This window comes from Tinamus guttatus, unplaced genomic scaffold (assembly GCF_059628265.1).
Source record: "Tinamus guttatus ecotype Peru unplaced genomic scaffold, ASM5962826v1 Tinamus_guttatus_pri_ptg000263l, whole genome shotgun sequence".
In the NCBI taxonomy this organism is placed as follows: domain Eukaryota; kingdom Metazoa; phylum Chordata; class Aves; order Tinamiformes; family Tinamidae; genus Tinamus; species Tinamus guttatus.
In genome coordinates, this window is record NW_028288797.1 from 914,207 (window position 1) to 936,297 (window position 22,091).

General features: G+C 38.4%; 1 protein-coding gene across 1 annotated transcript; it reads right to left on the reverse strand.

Annotated features, from left to right (window-relative positions):
* Window positions 1–2,065: 2,065 nt before the first annotated feature.
* Window positions 2,066–21,444, reverse strand: DDX1 (DEAD-box helicase 1). Its single transcript, XM_088527194.1, has 26 exons — window positions 21,368–21,444; window positions 20,572–20,623; window positions 19,527–19,590; window positions 18,831–18,860; window positions 18,416–18,512; window positions 16,276–16,323; window positions 14,194–14,277; window positions 13,223–13,306; window positions 12,659–12,735; window positions 11,352–11,424; window positions 11,190–11,266; window positions 10,301–10,419; window positions 9,700–9,834; window positions 8,788–8,848; window positions 7,954–8,052; window positions 7,426–7,515; window positions 6,843–7,031; window positions 6,129–6,180; window positions 5,546–5,692; window positions 4,909–5,000; window positions 4,375–4,447; window positions 3,967–4,039; window positions 3,799–3,841; window positions 3,452–3,547; window positions 2,668–2,788; window positions 2,066–2,388 (listed from the first exon to the last, which is right to left on the reverse strand). Exons 1-26 carry the CDS (start codon window positions 21,381–21,383, stop codon window positions 2,258–2,260), a joined length of 2,223 nt encoding a protein of 740 aa, XP_088383320.1. The 5' UTR covers window positions 21,384–21,444; the 3' UTR covers window positions 2,066–2,257.
* Between the last annotated feature and the right edge of the window lie 647 nt (window positions 21,445–22,091).

Sequence of the window (22,091 nt, forward strand, 5' to 3'; positions counted from 1 at the left end):
ATAGAACCGTACTTAAAGTGCAAGAGACCAGTGAACTCCTGCCTTCGGAGTATACTAAAAAGGGGCCCCAAGCTCAGCAGTTTAGACTCTGAGTGGCAAACACCATCTGTATCCTTTTCCCTTCCATAAAAGGAACCTTTATAGGAGCGTAAAGGAAAACAAAGAGAGATTACTACCAGTAGTTATAAATACTCCAGTGAAGAATTCATCATCCAGTAAGAATGTGTATTCTCTCAAGACTGTGTGTAAAGCAAATCAGTCCAAAATTCAAAGCTTTTGAACAAGGGTACTCAAAAAAAAAAAAAAATCAATAAATTAAAAAGCCAAGTTTCATTCATTTCCCACTTTACAGCTATATTAAAATTCACCTAGGAAAGAGCTTTAGGACTAGTAACTTTTGCTCACATTACTCAGGCTAATTTTCAATTTCCTATTTTTGTTTCCCCTCTGATCAGAAGAAGCAGGCGCAGGGCAAGCCTGCCAATACTTGATTTGCTTGCACTATTCTCAAGCTAGTAAATTTTCATAAACATTTTTGCAGGGCTCTAACAAAAACCTACCTTTTCATGGTGCTTTTACTTAGCCAGCTCCAGAAAGTAACACTAATGTGAAAATTAAACAGAGTTTTGTCATTAAGAGTAGCAAGAACTAGTGTTGCATGCAGACAAGGAGTAGGCTATTTAAAACAAGTGAGTGGATTAGCCATCCTGGCAGCTTGAACTGCACGTTTGGTCGAGCTGAAGCAAGCCAGCGAAGGGAGCAAGGGTAGCTCGCCGAGTCTGCGCTCATCCAAACAGCTTTAATAGCCTTAAGGTGTTTGGTTGCTTGTCTGTTTCTTGTCTGCTTCTTTGCAAGAGGGGGAAAAACATATATATACACATATATATCTATGAGTACATACACAGACCCCCATGGAAGCAGTGAGCTGGTGGGAGCGCTGCGGCTCCCGCTGTACGCGGAGCACCAGCACCACCACGAGGCAGGGGAGAGCTGAGAGCGCAGGAGCAGGAGGGAGCTGGCTGCGAAAACGGTGCGGGCCGCGGTGCAGGCCGCAGGCATTGCAGGGTAGTCAGATACAGTCAGGTACTCCGTTTTAAGAAACAATTGGCACATGTTTTAAGTTCTGCATTCATTGCTGCTAATACATTCCTGACCCCAAGCTGTGCAAGAACACAGTTTAAAAAAAAAAAAAAAAAAGGGATGGTCTAATTCCAATGACTTTACTTCCAGTGCCAAGGCAAGGTTAAAGCTGTAAGGATGTATTTTATTACGCTTCTACAGAGGCCTCTTAAAACTGTCTTCTCTAGCCACCAACCTCTAGCAAAAAATAGTTCCTTACTCAACTTGAATTTAACTTGTTTTTCCAGTTTTGGGCAAGCAGACTCGTATCTTCTGATGAGGAGTCCTAAGGGGTCATTTCCAGTCGGTGTTGTCAAGCAGCCCCCAGTAGCCTTTGACAGCTTATGTAACATCAGATGAATTGCAGGTAAAGTCACTACAGTCTCTGAATTATCAGGAGGACACACACACACACACACACACACAAAAAAGAAGAAACAGAAGTGTAAAGATAATCCACATCAGACAGTACTAGATACGCTCACTACATCTCAATAAAAACAACCAGAAGCTGTTTGGGAGGATTAAGGAAAAAGTTTTTTTCTGAAGAATTATGAACTGCTTTCAGGCTAGTGCTTACTTTCCTGGTACTGTCCTGACACTGCTCTTGTATCCAAAGTGTGAGGTGCATCAGCTTGAAGAAATAAAAACACATAAAAACTCAAAGGGATAAATCAGAGCTTCAAATTGGTATTTCAAGATACGGGTTCTTTCTTCGATATCTTAAATACAGGCAGTTGTCTTTAAACGGGCTTGCATATAAAAGAGGTGCATTAAGAATTACAATATGCAGTTAATAGAACTGCTTTACACACACAGCGTTGACAAAGACTCTCCTTCTTCTAGACATAATTACTTATTTTTTTAGTTTTGGTTAAGTCAAAAGCCATGTAAAAGAGTGAGTCTGTGATCTAAGTGACACTGAGGAAAAGCAAAAGTAGCCAAGTCCATCTTTGATTTGCTTTATTAGGTCAACAGCTAACACAGCATTAACAAAGCTGAACACACTGTTCATCATGAAAGAAACATATTCACTTTTAGTATTTCTGTAACTACTGCTGCTTAGAGACATAAAGGATTCTCATATTCTCAGAGCAGGGCATTTGTTATCCCGAGCCTTGTTTTAAGCATGGCACAATCAGAATGTTCTGAACAGCTGGTTAGGAAGGTAGCCAAGATGCAAGAAAGAAGTCTGAGCTTCCTTTTCAAGGGCAGCCAACTCTTGTACCGTAGGTGCCAAGATATCCACGTGGCCTTTGTAGAGTCCACCTGCCAAAACAGACCACAGCTAAACGCCACATTCAACATCATTTGTCAGTACAACTAATGCTCAACCACAGCCATTCAGAAAATCAGGATAACTTTGCTAACTTGATAAAATAAATACAAATACACGCACACACACTTTGGCCAGTTGCAACTCATAAGCTGCATGTAAGAAATGTAAAACAAAGAAAAGAATTTGCTACATAACTACAGTTTCATGGATAAACACCTGGGAAAGCTAAGAGAACATAACAAGGAACTCAAGAGTACTTTATTGCTTACCACCAAGAGCTCTTTTTTGCCCGTAAGTAACTTTCCCATCAAAATCATCCACTGGTACTTTTATGTCTGGTTCAACTTGGGCAATAGTGCAGTTTAAGTGCTCTTCAATCTCCCCTAGCAACTAAAAATAAATAAATAGACAAAGATAAGTACTTTGTGGTAGCAGGACATCGCTTATCATACAGTTTCTTACTCAGTTAAATACATACAATAGTTGAAACAGGAATGTATGCACAAATCGATTTGGTCTTAAAGACCAAAAGAAATTTAAGACTAATATGTTTTTTGCTCAAGGCAACTATGTAAGTTCACTTCCAACTGCAGTATGTTTCTACTCTACCCAGTCAGAATCTTTCGCTCCATAAAATACCCACATGTACTTACTTTTTAGAAAAAAAAGCACACAGTCTGAGCTTTTTTTATTGTAGACATTACTCACCTTTATTAAACATGGTAAGAAAGTGCTGTGAATTTAAGAAGCATTCTTACACACCTCAGTGAAAGTGAACTTAGCTGATATTAACTGTTGAACTTCTAACCTGTAAAGTTAGTTATAGCTTTGAAGAAACCATCTAAACAAAAACACTTAAATAACATTCTACTCAGCACAGCATTTCATTTGAAAGACCATAAGGAAGCTGCAAATAAAACTCCAAGGGGAAATATGACAACATCAGCTAATAATTAGTTTCTAGTCAGAAACACAATGCTACTACAAACCTAAACAATAACTATGCCCATATGGTCTCTTAATTAGAAAATTCTGATCAAGTAAAAAGCTCACCTGCATCTCATTGTACCAAATGGTACAGCCTCCTTCTTCCTTCAGTCTAGTATTATAACATCCTTTTCCACGGCTACTGCATACATGATACCAAACCTAGAAAGAAAGAAAGAATAAATTTTTAAGCTTTATGAAATAGCTTAGCACATTTATTTTTATTAATTGTATCACGAGTAAGAAGCTACATTTCTATTTAAAGTATCTATCAATTAGGAAAAACAAAAGTAGCTTTCCAATTTCTAATGCAGGACAGTAAAACATAATTGTCAGTTATTTTTATTTGGAACTTGAGTAAATAACCTCTCTGTTCAATTTTTTCCAAATTTTCTGCTTTGGAAAGTAATTACCTTTTCTTTTTCTTTTGCCACGAGGGAGATTGCCAGACCCATCCTGAAATATTTGGGGAGTTTGGAGAGAAGGAAAAAAAAAAAAAAAAAGAAGTGTACTTCAATAATTACTCCTGAGCATTATAAAATAAGGTGAAAACATGGTAACTGCTCTAAACACAGACATACCTTTCAGCTCTGCCTACTCTCCCAATTCGATGAACATAGTTCTGCTTTTCATCAGGAAGTGTGACATTGATAACTGCACAGAATACACAGAACCCAGAGAGAAAATAGTTTTTTTCTGATTTTGTGTGAGGCAAGGTCACAGAGCACATATATGATTTTAACTGCTGCAAACCCTCCTCTTAGACCCATATACATGCACTTATTTTATGCAGCAACTATGGGTGCCATTACTTGCACTAGAAGAATCCCTATAAACCAGAACATGCCTAGGTAAGCACTTAATAATTTTAAGAAAAAAGGTTTGCAGATATAAGTCATACATATATTTGCTTTAAGTAGCTGATGGGCCTAAAAGCACATCTACTGATTTTGTTCAACTCTTTAATTAGTTTAAAATTTATGTCTTACCATATGGAACACCATGAATATCAATTCCTCTAGCGGCAACATCTGTGCAGATCAAGAAACGGACATCTCCTCTCTATGAAAGCAGAGTCATAAGAAAAACTGTGATATATAAACTAAACCAAACTCAAGCAATGAAAACATTCAATTTTTTCCTGAAGTTAGGGGTATAAATCAAAAAACACACAGACAAAACTCTTAAAGTTTAAATTAATGTTTGTTTTTGGCTACTCAAGACCCACGAAGTTTGAAAAATCAAGGTAAAGCATTACACAGCTAAAAATTTATATTAAAACAAAACAAAAATCTCATCTCATTTATGAAAATCCTTGACGGTTACATTAACTGACAGTATTTCACTTACAGACACAGAATCTGACACAATTTTAGAAAATGAGAAGTCATTGTGAACATACTAATGCAATCTAATATGCGTGATCATACACTGAAGGACTGTCAACCCAGATTAACATGTGATATCAGATACTGGGAAATGAGGGAAAAAAAAAAAAAGCTTTAAAAAGCTCACTGTCTCACCTTAAACCTTTCCAAGTTTTGCTTTCTTTCCTGAGGCTTTCTGTCACCGTGCAGACAGACACATGAGAACTGATGTCCCTTCCTATCAGGGCCTGAAAAAAGTTGCTATGCATTAGTATCATATGTAGGGTATGACACAGCACCATACAGAGCTCCTAAAAAATACCTGTCCCAGGCAAGACAGTCTTGATTAGGGAATGTCAGCTTATTATGAATTCAACTTAATTACAGATTCAGATACTGGGATACTTTAGATACTGGGTTTCTCCTGATGTATGTCCTTTTAGGTGTCCTTACATGTCTCCTCCTGCACTTAGTCCCCAGCAGCCACCACCCTGTCTTACATCTGAGCAAAGGTGGTGGCACATGTTCCTCCAATTGTGAGGTTTTGGAATAAGATGGGTGGCTTTCATTCACTCCAGAGCTGGCCAGAATGGGCTCTGAACTGCCCAGGGAAGTTCAGTCTCCTACAACAGAGAGCCCTCTGCAGCCCTCTGCCCATTATGTCCAATATACTAAGTGTGTCATTAAGTTAAGCACGATGATATTCTGACATTATAAAAAGTGATCTCCGTAGCAGAAGGCTTTAAAATAAACAGAAAAGGCAAGCAGAATCAGGCCTTATTAAAAACATTACCTCCGCCCTGTTGGATGAAGTATTGCTCCATATTATCACAATCTATTTTAGTTCTACAGAAAATAATGGCTTGGTCCATCTTGTGTTCTTTGATTGCCCGAACAGTGTACTCTCCTTTCAGAATTTTAATAGCTTCAGACCACATTTCTAAACAAAAAAAAAGGAAATTTCACTCGAATTATTAAAAAATATGAACAGTCTTTGCATAGTATGCATTTAAAGATTCTCTAGCCTCTCAGTAGACATTTACTAGCAGAGCAGCTAAGCTAGACTGCATTTATTTACTCTTGCTCTCCTCCAAGCAAATCCATGCTCCAGGCTAATTCCCTAAAGAGAAAAAACAAACTCAGTAGTTTCAGTTTATTTATACAGCTCAAACATTTTTTGGTTTATAACTGAATTTGTGTTCATCTCATGTTCTTTCTCTCCCCTAAATATAGAAACATATTTCCCTTTTGTTACTAGATCGCAATTGCAGGACTCTAGAAATAAGGATTTGGAGACAAACATCAAGAATAACACCTGCTATATTTCAGCTTTAATCATAATGCAAAAGTTAGTTAATAATATCTCTGTAACTCACCTGGAGTGTTAGCCCCAGGTCGTGTATTATCTTTTGCATGTACTTCGTCAGTCTAGGGAAGGAGGAAAAAAAAAAAAAAAAAAAGAAGCTTTTAGCATGTTAATATAGGATGTAAAAGTGTAAGAAAAATGAAGTTTTAGAGCTAAAGGGGTGTTAAGAAAAGCCACTGATTCTAATTGTCCAAGGGTTGCTAAGAGAAGAGACAGTTCTACATCATTGAGAGCACAGCCTGAGATGAAATCCATTTGCATAAAGACCATCTATTTCTGATGTGCTGTTAGAGACAAACTTTCTTGCAGAAAGGTCTGCGTTAGAAAGTGGCTTCCTCTGGATCAGAGACAGGGACTGCATCTTTCATAGGCTACACATAATTAGCTGTGAAATGACTTAAAAGTGCAGCACCACTGTTCTCTAGTACGGCCAGAATTATTCCCTCAAGTTTTTCCCAAATCATGTTTGTGAGATTGTGTTATTCATAATGCTAATTTTATGACATAACGAATATCACACTGTTAACTGATTTTGGTAGGACAAACCATTTCATAAACATAGAGTTGTTTCAACAGATGGGGGCTCATGTTGTTAAATCTCTGCCAATTCAGTGTGTTAATATCACGACACACAGAAAGTAAACACAGGTAGAGAAAGACAGAATTTAATTACTAAATAGGATATTAAATATAGCTTCTAAGTGAAAAACTTATATGCACTTACTCTTATGTGATTCTTGCCAAGCCTTTCCCAGAGTTTGTCAACTTTTGGATTCACAAGCACAACTACATGGTGAACAGTTTCAGGGACTGAATCTTCTCCTTTCAAGTCAACCCAGGTGGGAAAATGCATGATCTTTTCAGAGAGTTTTTTGACATCAAAAGAATGCAGTGTTGCAGAGCACACAATCACCTGGAGAAAGAAAAAGACAAAGCAAAATACAGATACTTCAGAATAAGAGTATTATCAAAGATAAATATTGCAGGAGATCAGATTCTTCTGATTTTAAAAAAAACAAAACATGGGAAGGAAACTACATGCTAATGAAACAAGATTAACCAGAACATTAGAAATTAGAGTCTGTCACTACTTTTTCTAAATATCTGTGTATTTAGATAATCCCAAAAGGCTAAATAGAAGGCTTCATATGGAGCATGGTAAAAATATCTACGTTCACAGGCAACTACTGAACCCAATGAACAAGTTTTTGGCTAGAAGTGTTATCTGTGGAAAGAGATGCCGTTTAAGAGCCAACAACATGGTACAATTGAAAGCAGTGAAGATCAAATAAGAACACACTTCATACCTGGAGTCTCTTTCCATCTGAAGTTATCTGAGGAATCTGACTGTGTATCCTGTTTATGAAGTCTGAATAACCTTGGAGAAGAAGGCCATCCTGGAAGGAAATATTTATTGAAATAAAACAAAACTGCAATGCTTATTTCTCACTTATCTTACTCAAATGCTTAGATTGACAACACATCTGTAGTCTTAGAAATTGTCTCATCTAATTAGCTGGACCAATTAATGCCTGGCTTATTATTACTATGAGAAGAAGTCTGAAGTATTTTCAGGTACTGAAAGCTACTCTGCTTCACAAGAAATTGAACATGCACTTCAGCAGCTCCTGGCTAAGAAGCTGTTCCCACTGCCCTCTGCCCACCCAAGCATTCTGCCTTTGCAAATACTCAATGGTGGTTAGATCAGAGAAAAAGACAGTGCTATAGAGCAGTGATGTTTCACTGAATGTTTTCAGGAAGTATTATATTGCATTTCAAAAACAAAACACAAACAAAACCACAGAACACTACATATCACTTAGTTTTCTACGTACTGCTTCATCCAGAACCAGGAATCTGACTTGAGATAAGTTAAGCTTTCCTGTTGAGACCAGGTCATCCAGTCTTCCAGGGGTTCCCACAACTATGTCTACCTATGAAATACAACAGACTATTAATTGGGAACATAATTAATAAAAGGCATTACCAGCTTTATCTAAACCCCAAAGTGTCAGATACTTAATAGTGCAATGCCCTACCTTCTGTTAATTATAATCTCATAGAAATCTAGAGTAATTCAAGGGGAAAGGAACTTTTGAAGACTAGTCCCCACTCCCACTCCAAGCAGGCACAACTTCCATGCTGCTTTAGAGTACTAAGAATATTTCTCAGAATATTTCTCAGGCAAGTTTTAACTGTCTTCAAGGATGGAGATTCCACAACCTTTCCAAGTTACCTGCCTCAGTGTCCATTCCCTTTTATTACTTGAGTCTGCCTCATGCTAGAATATTCTGGGAAATTTCTTGTGTGTCCCCAGGCCCACAGAAAGCTGTTCAGTTGCTTCAGAAAGTGAAGTTAAATGAAATTAAACACCTTTTTTTTTTTTTCCTCTGCAGATACTGAGTTATTCAGAACACAGAACTAATACATGATACTAGTCTGTTTATATCCATTGCTCCCACATTGGCAATAGATCTACATGGCAACACAACATGCTCTTCAACTGAGCTTCCCAGTTGTATATGGAGATAGAACATTTCCAAGGTGTGGTTCCTCTGACCAAATTTATAGGCCTGACTTAGCTAACACAAGTTTTCCTGCCTGTTTCTCCATGATGTGCTAGGAAGCACACACACACACAAAAAGATATGAACAGGAACGCAACTTACTCCTTGTTCCAGCACAGAGAGTTGATCTCTTGCAGCAACACCACCTATAATCAGCAGCTCTCTAAAATTGAAGTTACAATCAAAACATACTGAAAGCCAGTGAACTTCAAAATATTCAGCAGAGACACTAAACTTTTGACGAGGATTAATTCTAATAATGCCTGGAGATTACCAATAATACCTGGAGATCAACAGTTTAGAACAGTAAATTTTCTAACAAAGAACATGGAAGAGTTTTACTTTAAAATGAACAGTACTTGAATTCCAGAAATGAAAATCTTGCTACTGAGTGGCATCTCCTTACTTCACTGCTATTTTATTACACATATAATCAGTTTCTTGAAACTAATCTGTTATTATATTGAGATTCTGTTCTTGAAAGTCAGCAAACAGTAAATTAAATACTTTTGACATCACAGTTTTCTTCTCTCCACTGCTACTCTCATACAATCCTAATAAAAACAACTTGTAAACCAAATACAATTTAAATAACAGCTCCATATTTCAAGCTTTAGAAACAGTCAAAAAAGAAACAGATTTAGACCAAAGCAGTCTGTGGAAAACTGATTTTAAAAGTCCACCTTCATGTGCTTTTCTTTGTGAATGAATAAATTTCCCCAAATATACCCCTTTGATAATCTGAAGATAAACAAAACAGACTTATGCCAGAAAGTAGTAGCCTGGAGAAGAAATGAGCAAACAAACAAAAGCCTCTCCTCTCAACTGTTGAGGGTGTTATAGTAGCAGAAAAGTTAGAGAGTTAGTTTGCAGCAGATACTACTGAGAATATATAAATGACACTGCAGATTAAGATTCACTTATCTACAAGAGTGAACCCCTGAAAAGACATGTCCTCATGAACTGTGCCATAAATACAGTACTATGTAGCACATGATATTAAAGCCTTGTTACCTTAATTTAGGATTATCAACGTATTTTTTGAACTGCTTCACATTGTTTAGAGTTTGTTCTGCCAGCTCCCTTGACGGTTCTACAATCAATGCTTTTGGAGCATTTGGAAGGTTCTGTGTTTGAACCACTTGTGCACTTCCTAAAGGGAAAAAAACAAACCATGTCACTATCTTGTGATTTTCGTCTGGGAACAAACTTTTCTAACAACTTCAAGCCTCGCAATTCTGAAAAATACTTCTTAAAAGGGTAATTTTATGGCTCACTTGGCTAAATAGCCTCAGGTTAGCATTCCAAGTTTGAAAGTGTTCTGTGAACTTGGCCATGATGATGAGTATACTGCACAACTTCTATGGCTGAACTTAAAGAAAAAAAAATTAAAGTGGACACTCCTGAGTAACTTTGATTACAGTTTAGAAGGAATTTCAATTTAGGAGTACATCAGATAGGTTAATACGAAGAAATTCCAAACATTTTTGAAAGTAGCACTTATTTTACTACCACTAAGATCACTACTTGAAATAACAATAATGAACCAAAGAATTCAAAAAAAAAAAGAGTTCTAAATTAGAATATAAAGGCATGAGAAATGTAAAGATCTAACTTACCTGCGTGTTGAGATTTTACAACACTACCATCAGGAGCTTTGCAAAGTGCAAGATAGCCATCTTTTGGTGGAAACTTGAAATCTTCTTCACCAAAATTGAATTTCAATTCAGCATTCTAGATTATAACAAAGGAAAGTCATATAGATGGGTGCAAAAGACCACAAAATGGGAAAGAATTGCAAAATTAATTTTCCCATGAGAAATCACTAGATTAAGTATGCCCAGGAAAACACATTCCCCCCAAAGAGGTCTAAAACCTGCCAGACATTTTTTACTTGTTTCTAGCTCTGAAATCTTATTTTATATATCATAATATTCACATATTTACAGATACATGGAAACCTTTTTCTAACTTCTATGTTTTATTCATATTCAGTGACTAGAAACAATCATAAAAGAAACACCAACAAAAAAGTGTATTTGACCCTGACCACTAGTATTTCTATTAAAATCTTTATTATTCAATATAGCATCACTACAGATTGTAAGTCTGGAAAGACTACAACACCCCATCTCCCAGGGCTGAGAATAAACAAAGCATCAGATCAGTTAAAACTTCAACATTTTTAGTTATTTGCTTGTATCTTTTGAGTCTGTAACAAAATTTAATATGACCAATATATTAGCTTGGATAGCTAGTTCCTACAAGCACTATTTGACCCTTGTGTTCAAGGCAAAATAATTCAAATTGAATTTAAATAGTCCACATTTAACTGGAGTAGAACTCTTTAAATAGTGACAGCTGCAAATCACTGGTAGACAGAAGGAAGCAGAGGCGGTTACAAGAGGTAATTGTGGCAGTTATGCAAGTTTCATGCAGAACTAGCAGTTCCTGAAAACCTGGAACAATTTTCACAATCCGCATCTGTGACATTCCTCAGTTACCTTCAGTACACAGGCAGCAAAGAGTGCTTGGTTCCGAATGTGCGGTGGGATTTCAAATGCAAGGCCGAGGTCTTTTCCTGGAAACAGGGTCCATTCAGTCAGAATTCAGACACCATACAAGCATCCAATTAAAATTTTGAAAAGAAAGAGAAGACAACTTACCATTTTTGGAAAATTTTACTTGTCCTTTATCTATGTCTAGATAACATCCAATGGTATCATGCATAGTGAATTCCTACAATGAAAAGCATGTTGTGAAGACAACAAGTTTTAGAATACCATATTAAAGAGCAGTGCTTTCAACTTTCAGTTTTCCCACTTTTCTCTAATAACCTATCCTTAAGTTTTTTTTTTGTTCATTTATTTAATTCCAACACTACAGCTTTAAGATCAAGTTTTTATTCAGTTGCACCTTTTCAGGAAACACCAAATTTACCTTAGATATTTAAACACTTATTGCTACTTTAAATTTAGCTTAAAATCAAGCACTTTGATAATAATAAATGCAAGTAATTTACCTGGAATAATTCTTTATTATTGAGAAGTAAATTAACCATACATTTACTACCCACTTGAAAAACAAATTCACATCAAAGACATGAGAAGCATATTTTTTGACTATTTAAAAACATTAGCTCTTCAAGACGATACTATATGCATGTTATGCATATTTAAATACTTTGATGTAAAGACCTTGGGATTTATTCCTTGCAAAGGTCTTTAAAGTCTGTATGTTATGAATACTTCTAATTGAAGAGCTTTAAGAATACTGTAAGAAAAGCTGCAAGTATTATGGCATTAAGAATTCACTAACACTACAAAAATAATTAAGTTTTTGCAGCGTTATTTGGATTTATATAAATTATGCTCAAGTTTCTATAATGTCTTGACTGGCACACAGTACAAAACCCAAGTCGGATTTTTCTGAGGCACTTTTGAAAAGCAGCACATTAAGATAATGGTTTTAAAGACAAATCCAACTAAAAGGTAAGAGAGCCTGCCCAGCCATACCTTATTAGCACCTAACCCTGTATTTTGACATATTAAAGAGTACTTGTCTTGTTCTCTACTAGTGGAGAGGATGTTGTCCTCACTATGGCATTTACTGAGACATATGGATAGGCTGGTGTTGACTTATTTCAGTCTTAACATAGAATGAGAAGTAAATCCAAGAGTTAAAATAACGGAACATCTAACACATAATACCCAGAAAAGCTTTATCTTTTAAAGAAAGGCGGCTTGTCTAGCCACAGTCACAGACTTAAAGATGATGTTCTTGTTAAGACTGTAAATATGCTTTTGTCAAAAGAAAAAAAAATCAGCATTTTGTAGTATTTTTGTTTAAAGAAGTTCCCTGAAAGGGATGAGTGTTATTAGAACAGACATTTGATTGTCTTAATACATATGCAAAGTTTTTGATACAAATAATGAAGAGTTTAGTGAGAAAATGATATCAATGAGCAGCTCACCTCACCATAGCTGTCAAACTGCTTGTTGTGAGATTTCTTGCCCGTCCCACCAAATCCAAAGCCAAATTTATCAGTGCCTGAAGACAAGACAACCTTTTACTGTTGGGCTAATGTTACACCGCTTTGTCCATTATCATTTATATTGTCAACTCAAATCTCTAGTGCTACAAAAAATAAATAATATGATGTACCAACCAAATACTTCTAACTTTGACATATTCTAAAACATTTTTTTGCATTAGTATGTTTATTGATCCTACTGGTCTTCTATAATCTTCATTACAAGAGTAATCAAAAGAAAGGTAGAGGGAGCTATATGAGTTTTAAAACAAACCAACCCACAATTCTTAGCAGATTTTTTTTTTTTTATCTCGCAAAGGACAGAACTTGTATTAAAAAAACAAAAAAAACAAAAACAAAAAAGTCTTAAACACCCTGAGATTGCAATTTTTCCCAAAAGTCAATTTTTGAGAAAGACTAGAACAGGTCTCCAGGCACTTTTTATAACATGAATATAAAAACTGTCCATGGGAATCTAGTCAATCTTTCTACGAGAAAACTCACCCAAGTCTAGTGAAGCCTGCATAGTTGACCAGCCAACTCTGCACAAGCCTTGGTCATGACAGGAAACCTCATAGTAGTATTTTCCTTTAAGAGGGAAAGAAAGGATCTTAAACAATACCTAAATTTCAATTCCAAACTGGTTCAGTTTGGCAGCTTCCAAGGTCATGCAAGTCTAGTATTCCCACTCATCACCTTTAAGTGCCAAAACCCTACTGTGTTAGTGTTAAAACATTTTATAAGTACCTATGCACGTAGAGAAAGTTAACAGAAAATAGCAGATCAAATGGAAAAAGTACATGTGGAGAGGTGTTGCTTGAAAGCTTTCTAAGAACTGCTAAGCTAGCGAGGGACTATGGCCTCTCCTGAACCCACAGAACCAATAAACTTTGAACAGTAAGAGTCTGCTCAATCAGTTTGCACCATTAGCATGCACTAGCATCAAAGATTGCTTTTGTACCTTGAATCACATCCAAGTAGGGCGTCTACTATACGGGATTACCTACACAGTCAGTGAAACAAGGGACTCTCTGAAAAGCTTTCTGAACTACCTAGAACCACTGTCATGTCGGCATCAGCTTCTGAATAAACAGTTGGGGTTGATCTGCCAACTGTTGCTCACACCAGATAATCTGCGTGTGAAACGTGTGACAAAATAATTGAGTGCACTGTGTGAACAGTTACCTGCTCTTAGAAACATCTCCTCAGTCAATAAAATGTGTTCTAATGAATATTGGCTGTGACCTGGGGCTCCTCTGACTCTATCCTTTATTGGGGAAAAGCAGATTCACAGCAGATGGAGACTGAAATATGCAGAAGATTCTCCTTCCAAAGTCTGCCGCTGGCAGTGAATTCAGTAATACCAACACTTGCTCAGATGAACAGTAAGTGTTAAGTGAAACTATCTACATTAACAATGGGTGACAAATGGATGTTTTGGTTGAAGCTTCCAAAATACATAATTTAATATCTACCTTTAGTCACGCCTCTTGTTGCTCTGCATCCGTGCCATTCTTTTACCTCTCTGCTTTGGCAACACAGACCGTCAGATCCGATTGCTGAAGATGAGAAGACAGGTTTAGTGAAAGAAAAAGCTTCTCTACTCTAAGCAGCATTCGTGCGTGTATTTTAGTCTAGTGTATTTGCCTTTATTTCACATTGTCAACACAAGTGGGCAGTTTTATTTAACAGCTAGCTAACTGAGGTAGTAAATATATCTCTGGTCCTATTCGGGCAAACACTATTTTACCCTCCAGCTGCTGGCAGAGATGCATTTGCACTTTCAAGAGTGTTTCAGTGGAAAGCCTGACTAGCATACATGGGAAAAACCACTAAGATAATCAGGTTTTATAAGTGCACGCAGACAACAGAAACAACGAATGCATATTCATGGCCTCAAGAAGGCAGAGGTATCAGTATTTCACATCACCTTTCCACAAAGAAAGATTTGGTTACAGTGTTGTTTTAGAAATCGAACCATGGAATTAGAATAGAATACAGAATTTAAATAATATTTTCCTCTCAAAGGCCAAGGCCCAAGTGTCTATCCTGTACTAATCAAACAAAACCCCCTCAGCACTCTGCTTTGGAGATATTTTAATCTTCTCTTTTCCTGACTTCCAAACTATTTGAGGAGGGAAGAAGGGAAATTATATACTGGCCTGTTCCCTCAGATTGTATTTCTGAAGAGCCTTTATTAGGAACAAATGCTGTGGGAACATATGGAAGTCACCAAACATAGGCATAGTCACACTGTACAATCATCTTCTCATTTTTCCTGTCAGACTGGGAAATCAGCTATTTTTGGCAACATCATAACAAAGCGCTGGAAATACACTGTGTCAATCATTTAAGGTATTCCTTGAGAATTCTACAGCTTTTTCAACTGTTTTTGTGCATTGCAAGGATAAGGAGGAGTGAGAAAGAAAAGACAGTAACTTTAATAGGACTATTAAGCAGTCCAGACTTCAGTTGAGTTGTTAATGATTAGGCAGAACTGTGGGAAGTTTTATATTTCTGACACTTCTCATCTCTAAGCCTGAGCAGGTCATGGCTGTTTCATGCAGTTTGGTACTACAGGTGCTACAATATTTATAGGTTTGATGGGCTCATTCTCACTTCTGTGCTTATGACTTTTATTCACTGAGTTACTTTTAATTGGAGAGTAAACAAGATTTAATAATAATGGTTAGACTTCAAATACCATCCATTTTTCACTGGGGGCAGGGAAAATCATTTAACTTTTATCTAACCCTGACATTTTAAAATAACCAGATTATATGCATCACATAAAAATAACATGTTCCAGAACTGTAATCAATCAATACCCATCACTTGAAAGGCAAAGCTTAACCATTGGTGTTTCAATTCATAAAGAGAAAATGGAGGGGGAAGAGACTTTTCCAAGGAAAGAGGGCCTGAAAGAAGGGAGCAGCAAGAGGGCTGGAGAGTACGATGCTGATGCTTTGGATAGACTTTTGCTGTATATGTGCATCTAAACAGGCTATTGCACCTTTAAAATCAAAGCTCAATTCACACTCCTTCAGGAAATAAAATGGTACTTTTTCTTTGTTAATCCTGAAATAAAGTACGGGTTTCTTTTTGCTTCATATGCTGCACCAGTGTTTACAGAATTACTTCTATATAGATTGCTTCTGGTCCGTACCATGCTCAAGTACTTTGCTTACTATCTCCAAAAAGTGACTAGGAACAACTTATAACAAAGAAATCCGAGGTGGCTTGAAACATCTGATTTCTAAATGAAATCAAATACTATGGACTAGTACAGATTCACCAAATTCAGGTGCAGTTAAAAACAAACAAAAGAACAAACACCATGAAAAACGTGTGTTGAACCCTACCAAACTGGCTAAAACCAAACAACTTCCTACCCAAATTCTCCATGAAGGGAACTTGCGGCTCTTAAATTTTCCCCAGAGAAAGAGGTAGGAGTGGGAAAAAAAAGTAATTTCTTTCTATTTAAATATTACATTTAAACAATTTTAGGTGTTATAGGTGTTATGATAAACGGTTAAAGCAGTGTTAGTATAACTCACCAAAAGCTGATCCTCTATCATATGGATTCATTTGCCATTTATTGAGCACTATTTTGGAGAGGGGGGGAAAAAAAAGCATTAAACCAACACAATACCCCTGGAGAACTCAAGTTAAAAATTCACAGTGGCTGTGGACTGACAAGATTAACATTATAGTACGACAGCCTTATTCCAACACACCTCACACCACGAGGTGAAAGTGAAGGCCAATACACTGAAGAGACAAAGATACATGAACACAAAGATATTAACCTAGATTACTAAAAAGTGTCTTAATTGTTTTAAGTTGCATTTAAAAGGTGGGCTGAAGTTGCACATGATCACAATCAGGCTCAGCACAAAAAAGGTCCATAAATATGTTAACAGCAATAATTTTGAAATTTATCTGCTATCTTTCCTCTGAATTTGCACAAGATATTTTTCAGGATATCAGTTAAAATGTCACAGATGAAATGCTCTGGAACACAGACTTTATTTTTCACAGGCAAAAAATATGCTCTGGTAAAGCCAAGAGCTTCCACAAGATAAGGATTTTTTTTTGAGGAGGGGAGGGGTTACAATCCATTCTGTATCAATGGGTTGCAGTTCAGTTCAACTACTTGTCAGTTCAATTCAACTTTTACTATCACAGTGTCAAGCAAGATTATTCAGCTTTCAAAGCCTAGTCAGGTGCCAAAGGAATATAATGGTTCTATTCCGCACAGCAGAATTGAAAGACATTGCACAGAATTATTCAGCCACAGAAAATTATTCTGCACCCAGAAGAACTCAAGCTTATATAGCAGGCCTGAGCCAATTTAGCTGCATCACAACTTATGACTTAGAATCATAGAATCATAGAATCATAGAATGCTTAGGGTTGGAAGGGACCTCTAGAGATCATCTAGTCCAACCCCCCTGCATACGCAGGGACACCTAAAGCACGTGGCACAGGACTGCATCCAAGCGGGTTTTGAAGATCTCCAGAGAAGGAGACTCCACAACCTCTCTGGGCAGCCTGTTCCAGTGCTCTGTCACCCTCACTGTTAAGAAATTTTTCCTTAAGTTCCTATGGAATTTTTGATGTTTCAGTTTCCGGCCATTTCCTCTAGTCCTATCAGTGGCCACCACTGAAAAGAGACCATCCCCGTCCTCTGCACTCCCTCCCTTGAGGTATTTATATACACTGATTAGATCCCCTCTCAGCCTTCTCTTCTCCAGGCTGAACAGGCCCAGCTCACTCAGCCTCTCCTCATAGGGCAGATGTTCCAGGCCCCTGATCATCCTTGTAGCCCTGCGCTGGACTCTCTCCAGCAGCTCCACATCCCTCTTGTACTGTGGAGCCCAGAACTGGACACAGTACTCCAGATGCGGCCTCACCAGGGCTGAGTAGAGGGGCAGGATCACCTCCCTCGACCTGCTAGAGATGCTCTTCTTAATGCAGCCCAGGATCCCATTGGCCTTCTTGGCCACGAGGGCACACTGCTGCCTCATGGTCAACTTGTCGTCCACCATGACACCCAGGTCTTTCTCTGCAGAGCTGCTCTCCAGAAGGTCGGTCCCCAGCCTGTACTGGTGTCTGGGGTTATTCCTCCCCAGGTGCAGGACCTTGCACTTGGCCTTGTTGAATTGCATGAGGTTTTTCACCGCCCAGTTGTCCAGTCTGTCCAGGTCCCTCTGGATGGCAGCACAGCCCTCTGGGGTATCGGCTACTCCTCCCAGTTTGGTATCATCAGCAAACTTGCTGAGGGACTTACCCAATCCAGCAACTGGAAGGCTTTATTTATTACTTACTTTTTAAGCTGGACAATGTTACTACCTCACATCTTGCAAAGCACTAAACTAGCAAGGCTTTCAAACGAATGGCAAAGAGCGCAATGTGAATCCATCAGCCCTAACCTAAAGACAACAGCGCTGGTAAAAGCACTGGTGGTCAAATGCACCCCAGTTACTTCCTGTGACTCTACTAATACATTTATAGTCAAAATTTAATATTATCTGGTGTCTTTAATTCACATTATCCTCCCCACACTCACACAAACACAGAAAGAAAGAAAAAAAATCTACTTTGCCATTACATGTGGTTGTGTTAAACTTTACTTTGGCAATAAGGGGGTCAACATAGATTTGCAATATTACAAATCAGGAGATGAAAACTTACCTGTCCCACCAGTTTTAATGGTTGCTTTCCCTTTCTTGCCTTCCATCTGATCCTTCAATGTTTCATAAACAATCTGGATAACTGGAATGCTAAAAGCCTGAAATACAAATTTTATTTTGCTTCACACATGTTGTGAGGAGCAATAAGCAGAGAAGCAATGAGTAGCAATAAACATAATTTATACAGCCCAGTTTTCAGCTGCAATATATAGGTACATAGTGGTTAAGAATACCCTCAAATTAGCTTAGGTATGTTTGTAAAGACTAACAGTACTACTTAAACACTCACCTCATACACATTCTCTCTACACCTACGAACACACAAAGAAAAACAATACCAAAATTCTCCACTCATAGTACTTCTTACAGATAGGCTTCTACTTTCTACTTCATTAGATTTAAATCTGATTACTTACACCAGTTTTTCCACTACCCGTTTCTGCAGCCTGTAGGAAAAAAATTAGAGTTTATAAGTTAGAGCTTATTCTATAATGACTGTTCCACTGTTTTGCGTAGCAAACTATAAACTAAATTCACTTTGGCCTTGGCGTAACACAGAAAATCTTGATATAGAGCAATGCCATTTCTTCTCATGTAAATTGGACAGGACATCAGAAAATATTTGGAATACAAAAGCTCTCAGATATCACTAGCAGAAAACAAATCTATTTATGGCTGATTGTAGCAGGAGATGTTTTGATTACAGAGGAAGAATGGACAAATCTGCAGAAGGTATGCAGGGCAAAGAATACTGATCAGTATATCTAATTTCAGTGAAGCATTTGTTCAGACAAACAACAAAAAAAAAGAAATTGTATTAATTCAGATAGCTCTCCTTCACATGGCACTCTCTGTGAAGTAGTCAAAATAAAGCCTAAAAAGAATCAATCCAATTAGCAAGGACAGTGTGTTTTCATAAAAAGAGTCAGTAAAAATAATTTGTAAAAGAACTACATAAGCTATAAAGTGACAGATCCTGAAATACACCAGGAAATGGTTGTAAGCAAAGAACATACTTTTTAAAGGCAGAATATTCTGGAAAGGAGGAACTGATTTAATAAACAATTAGAAAACAAAGGTTTTCTTGGAATAAGGCTATGCAGCACACGTACCATAAGTACATCACCGCCTCCTAGAATCAGTGGGATAGACTCTGCTTGAATATCTGTGGGGAGACTACAGGAAAAACATCAACACAAATACAAGTTATCAGAAGATGAAAGTATTTTTCCTTCTATATAAGTGTGCAAAAGCTGCTTAAAAGTATCAGTTGGCAAGAGGCCAACTAAAAGCTGAAAGTTATTCCTTCTGGTTGGCAGATAAAGAAGCAAAAAGTGCCAAAATTTGAACGGAAAGTTTGGAATAGGAGATGTATCTTGCCAGGAATTGACTACTGGATACAGCAGATTCACTTGCATCGTGACAAGACAGCTACTTCTCCCGTATCACCAACTTGGCAAGAAAAGAAACAGACTGCTTGTTTATTTCCAGCTTTCCTTTTTTCCAGTCTGGTTAGCTTTTAAAGCTACTTATAATTTACAAGATCATAATTCAAAATTGAAAAAGTCAAGCTAACTGAATGTAAGCAGCACTTGGAATCAGTCTCAGCTAATTCATGCTGCTCATGTGAAAAAGTCGCACACAGTATATCTGCCCATACAGATAATGTTCTGAACTCTAGCACAAAATAAGCCTTATATTTAAGCAAACAAGTAGCTAGTAACAGAAACAGGTAATTGCACATTAGTAAATAACTTTTGCAGCAGAATAACACACTCAACCTTGCAGAACAAAAGCGTGTAGATTAAAGTTTGGAAAACAGTTACTAGGCTTCAATCTATTATTTGATAGGATTTCTTCCAAGAATCCCATAAAAACCACGCCAGAAGCACAAGGGCTTTTATCAAACAGTGACATTGAAATGCAATCTGTCATACTTCCCGTATCAAAGCTTAAGTGCTACTGCTACCCTTCCAAGCCACGTCCTTCTATCATTCACATTAAATAAGCACAAGAGAGAAAAATAACAGTTAAAGGAAAACATGTGTCTGTGCTTACGACACAAAAAGAACAGATATTTCAGAAAGGAAATGATATCTCCCTGAGAGACAAAACTGAGATTTTGCCAGGCCCAAAAGTCTAAACATGCCTACTTACAGCCAGTCCATCTCCTCCACCGCTTGAGCTATTTCTGGCATAACACCCATTTCTGTAAGACAAGAAGAAAGGAGAAAGGAAGGAAAAAAAAAATCCATCAAACAGTGTTAATTATCTCAAAACAGACTAGAAAACCCACAAATATGTTTTTTTCCAGCTGACAAAAATAAAAAGGCATGATTTTCAGCAACAGGGTGCCCTACCTTCTCTGTAGAACTCAAAACACATAAGAAACATGTTTAACTCCCCTCACACACATACATACTTTTGACAGCTGCCCCCACCTTTGATGGTCAGGGAGAGAATCCGGTATACATGGCAGTAGGCGGTACAAGGCAAGCAAATCACACTAGATTGATTCCACATAATGGAAAAACAAACGCAGTAGGAATGGAGTGTGACTTTTAGGATCAGGCGTTTTTCAGCTTTCCACACCACAGGTGTTGCATGCTGCAATATACACAGCCGCTATCATGGAGCCTCCTGTTAGAAGCCAGCCTGAGACACAAATCCGAACTTCTAAGCAGCGCCATTTCCCAGGCGCACACGGGCCCTGTAACCAGCAAACTTGTGCTGAAAACCACCTCTGAGGCCTCCCGAGCCCCAGGCGCCGGGAAAAGCCGCTGCCTCCCGCAGGCCCCGCTGCCTCCCGCCTGCTGCGTGGCGGCGCCCGCACCCGCGTTCCGCCCTGACAGCGCCCGCACACCCAGAGCGAGGACCCCGGCCCCGCGGCCGCGTCGGAGGGCGGGAGCGGCTCCCGGCGCCGCTCGGCCGCGCCAACCCCGGCGCCGCGTACCCGAGAACGCCGCCATCTTCACAGCGCGGCAGCGGCGCCGAGCCCCCCGCCCCAGCCGCAGTGCGCAGGCGCCGCCGCGGTGCTCCCGCCTCAGCGCGCCGGGTGTGCGCGAGCCACGCCGACGGTTCCGCCTTCCCTCCTGCCTGGAGGGGAACGCGTTTTTGATGGTAGCTCTTCCCAATTAAACATGGATGGGAAACGTCCGGGAATGGAAGTCACAGCCACAGTTCAGCCCTAGCGGTATATACGTAGCAATACACTCGTTTGCATTTCTTATGTTTCTACACCTCAATTCTGCACTCTTCCTCCCCCCCAGGATAACTTATAACAAAGTTAAAGGTAACCTCTGCACGGGAGCTGTAGAAATAAAGTTAGGTTAGGATGGAAAACTGCAGTTTCTGCACTTACACTGTGTATTCATGCTGAATGTCTGCTTTGTAGCAACCAAGTGGAAGGGAAAGCACGGGATACCCACAGCTGTTGCCTATTATCTTTAATTCAGGAACAAAACAACAAAAATGTGTCAAGTCAATGGCTTTTGTTACTATCAAAACAACAAAAGGGTTATTTGCTACTTCTATCAACCCTCCTTTTGCTTGTTTTGTATAAGTGATGAATTAAACAACTTTTTTGAAGGCTCACATACAAACAGCCTGCAGTCTCAACCAGGAACACCTGCACGTGTGCAGACCTCAGTTACCAAAACGCAGTCCTGCTTGCTGGC

What these genes read in the sequence shown, in the direction of transcription:
- DDX1 (XM_088527194.1), bottom strand. An exon ending in GCAGGCTTCACTAGACTTGG is followed by an intron (nt 12,736 to 13,222) that starts GTGAGTTTTCTC and finishes TCTTGTCTTCAG; the next exon opens with GCACTGATAAATTTGGCTTT. An exon ending in GCAAAAAAGAGCTCTTGGTG is followed by an intron (nt 2,389 to 2,667) that starts GTAAGCAATAAA and finishes CTGTTTTGGCAG; the next exon opens with GTGGACTCTACAAAGGCCAC.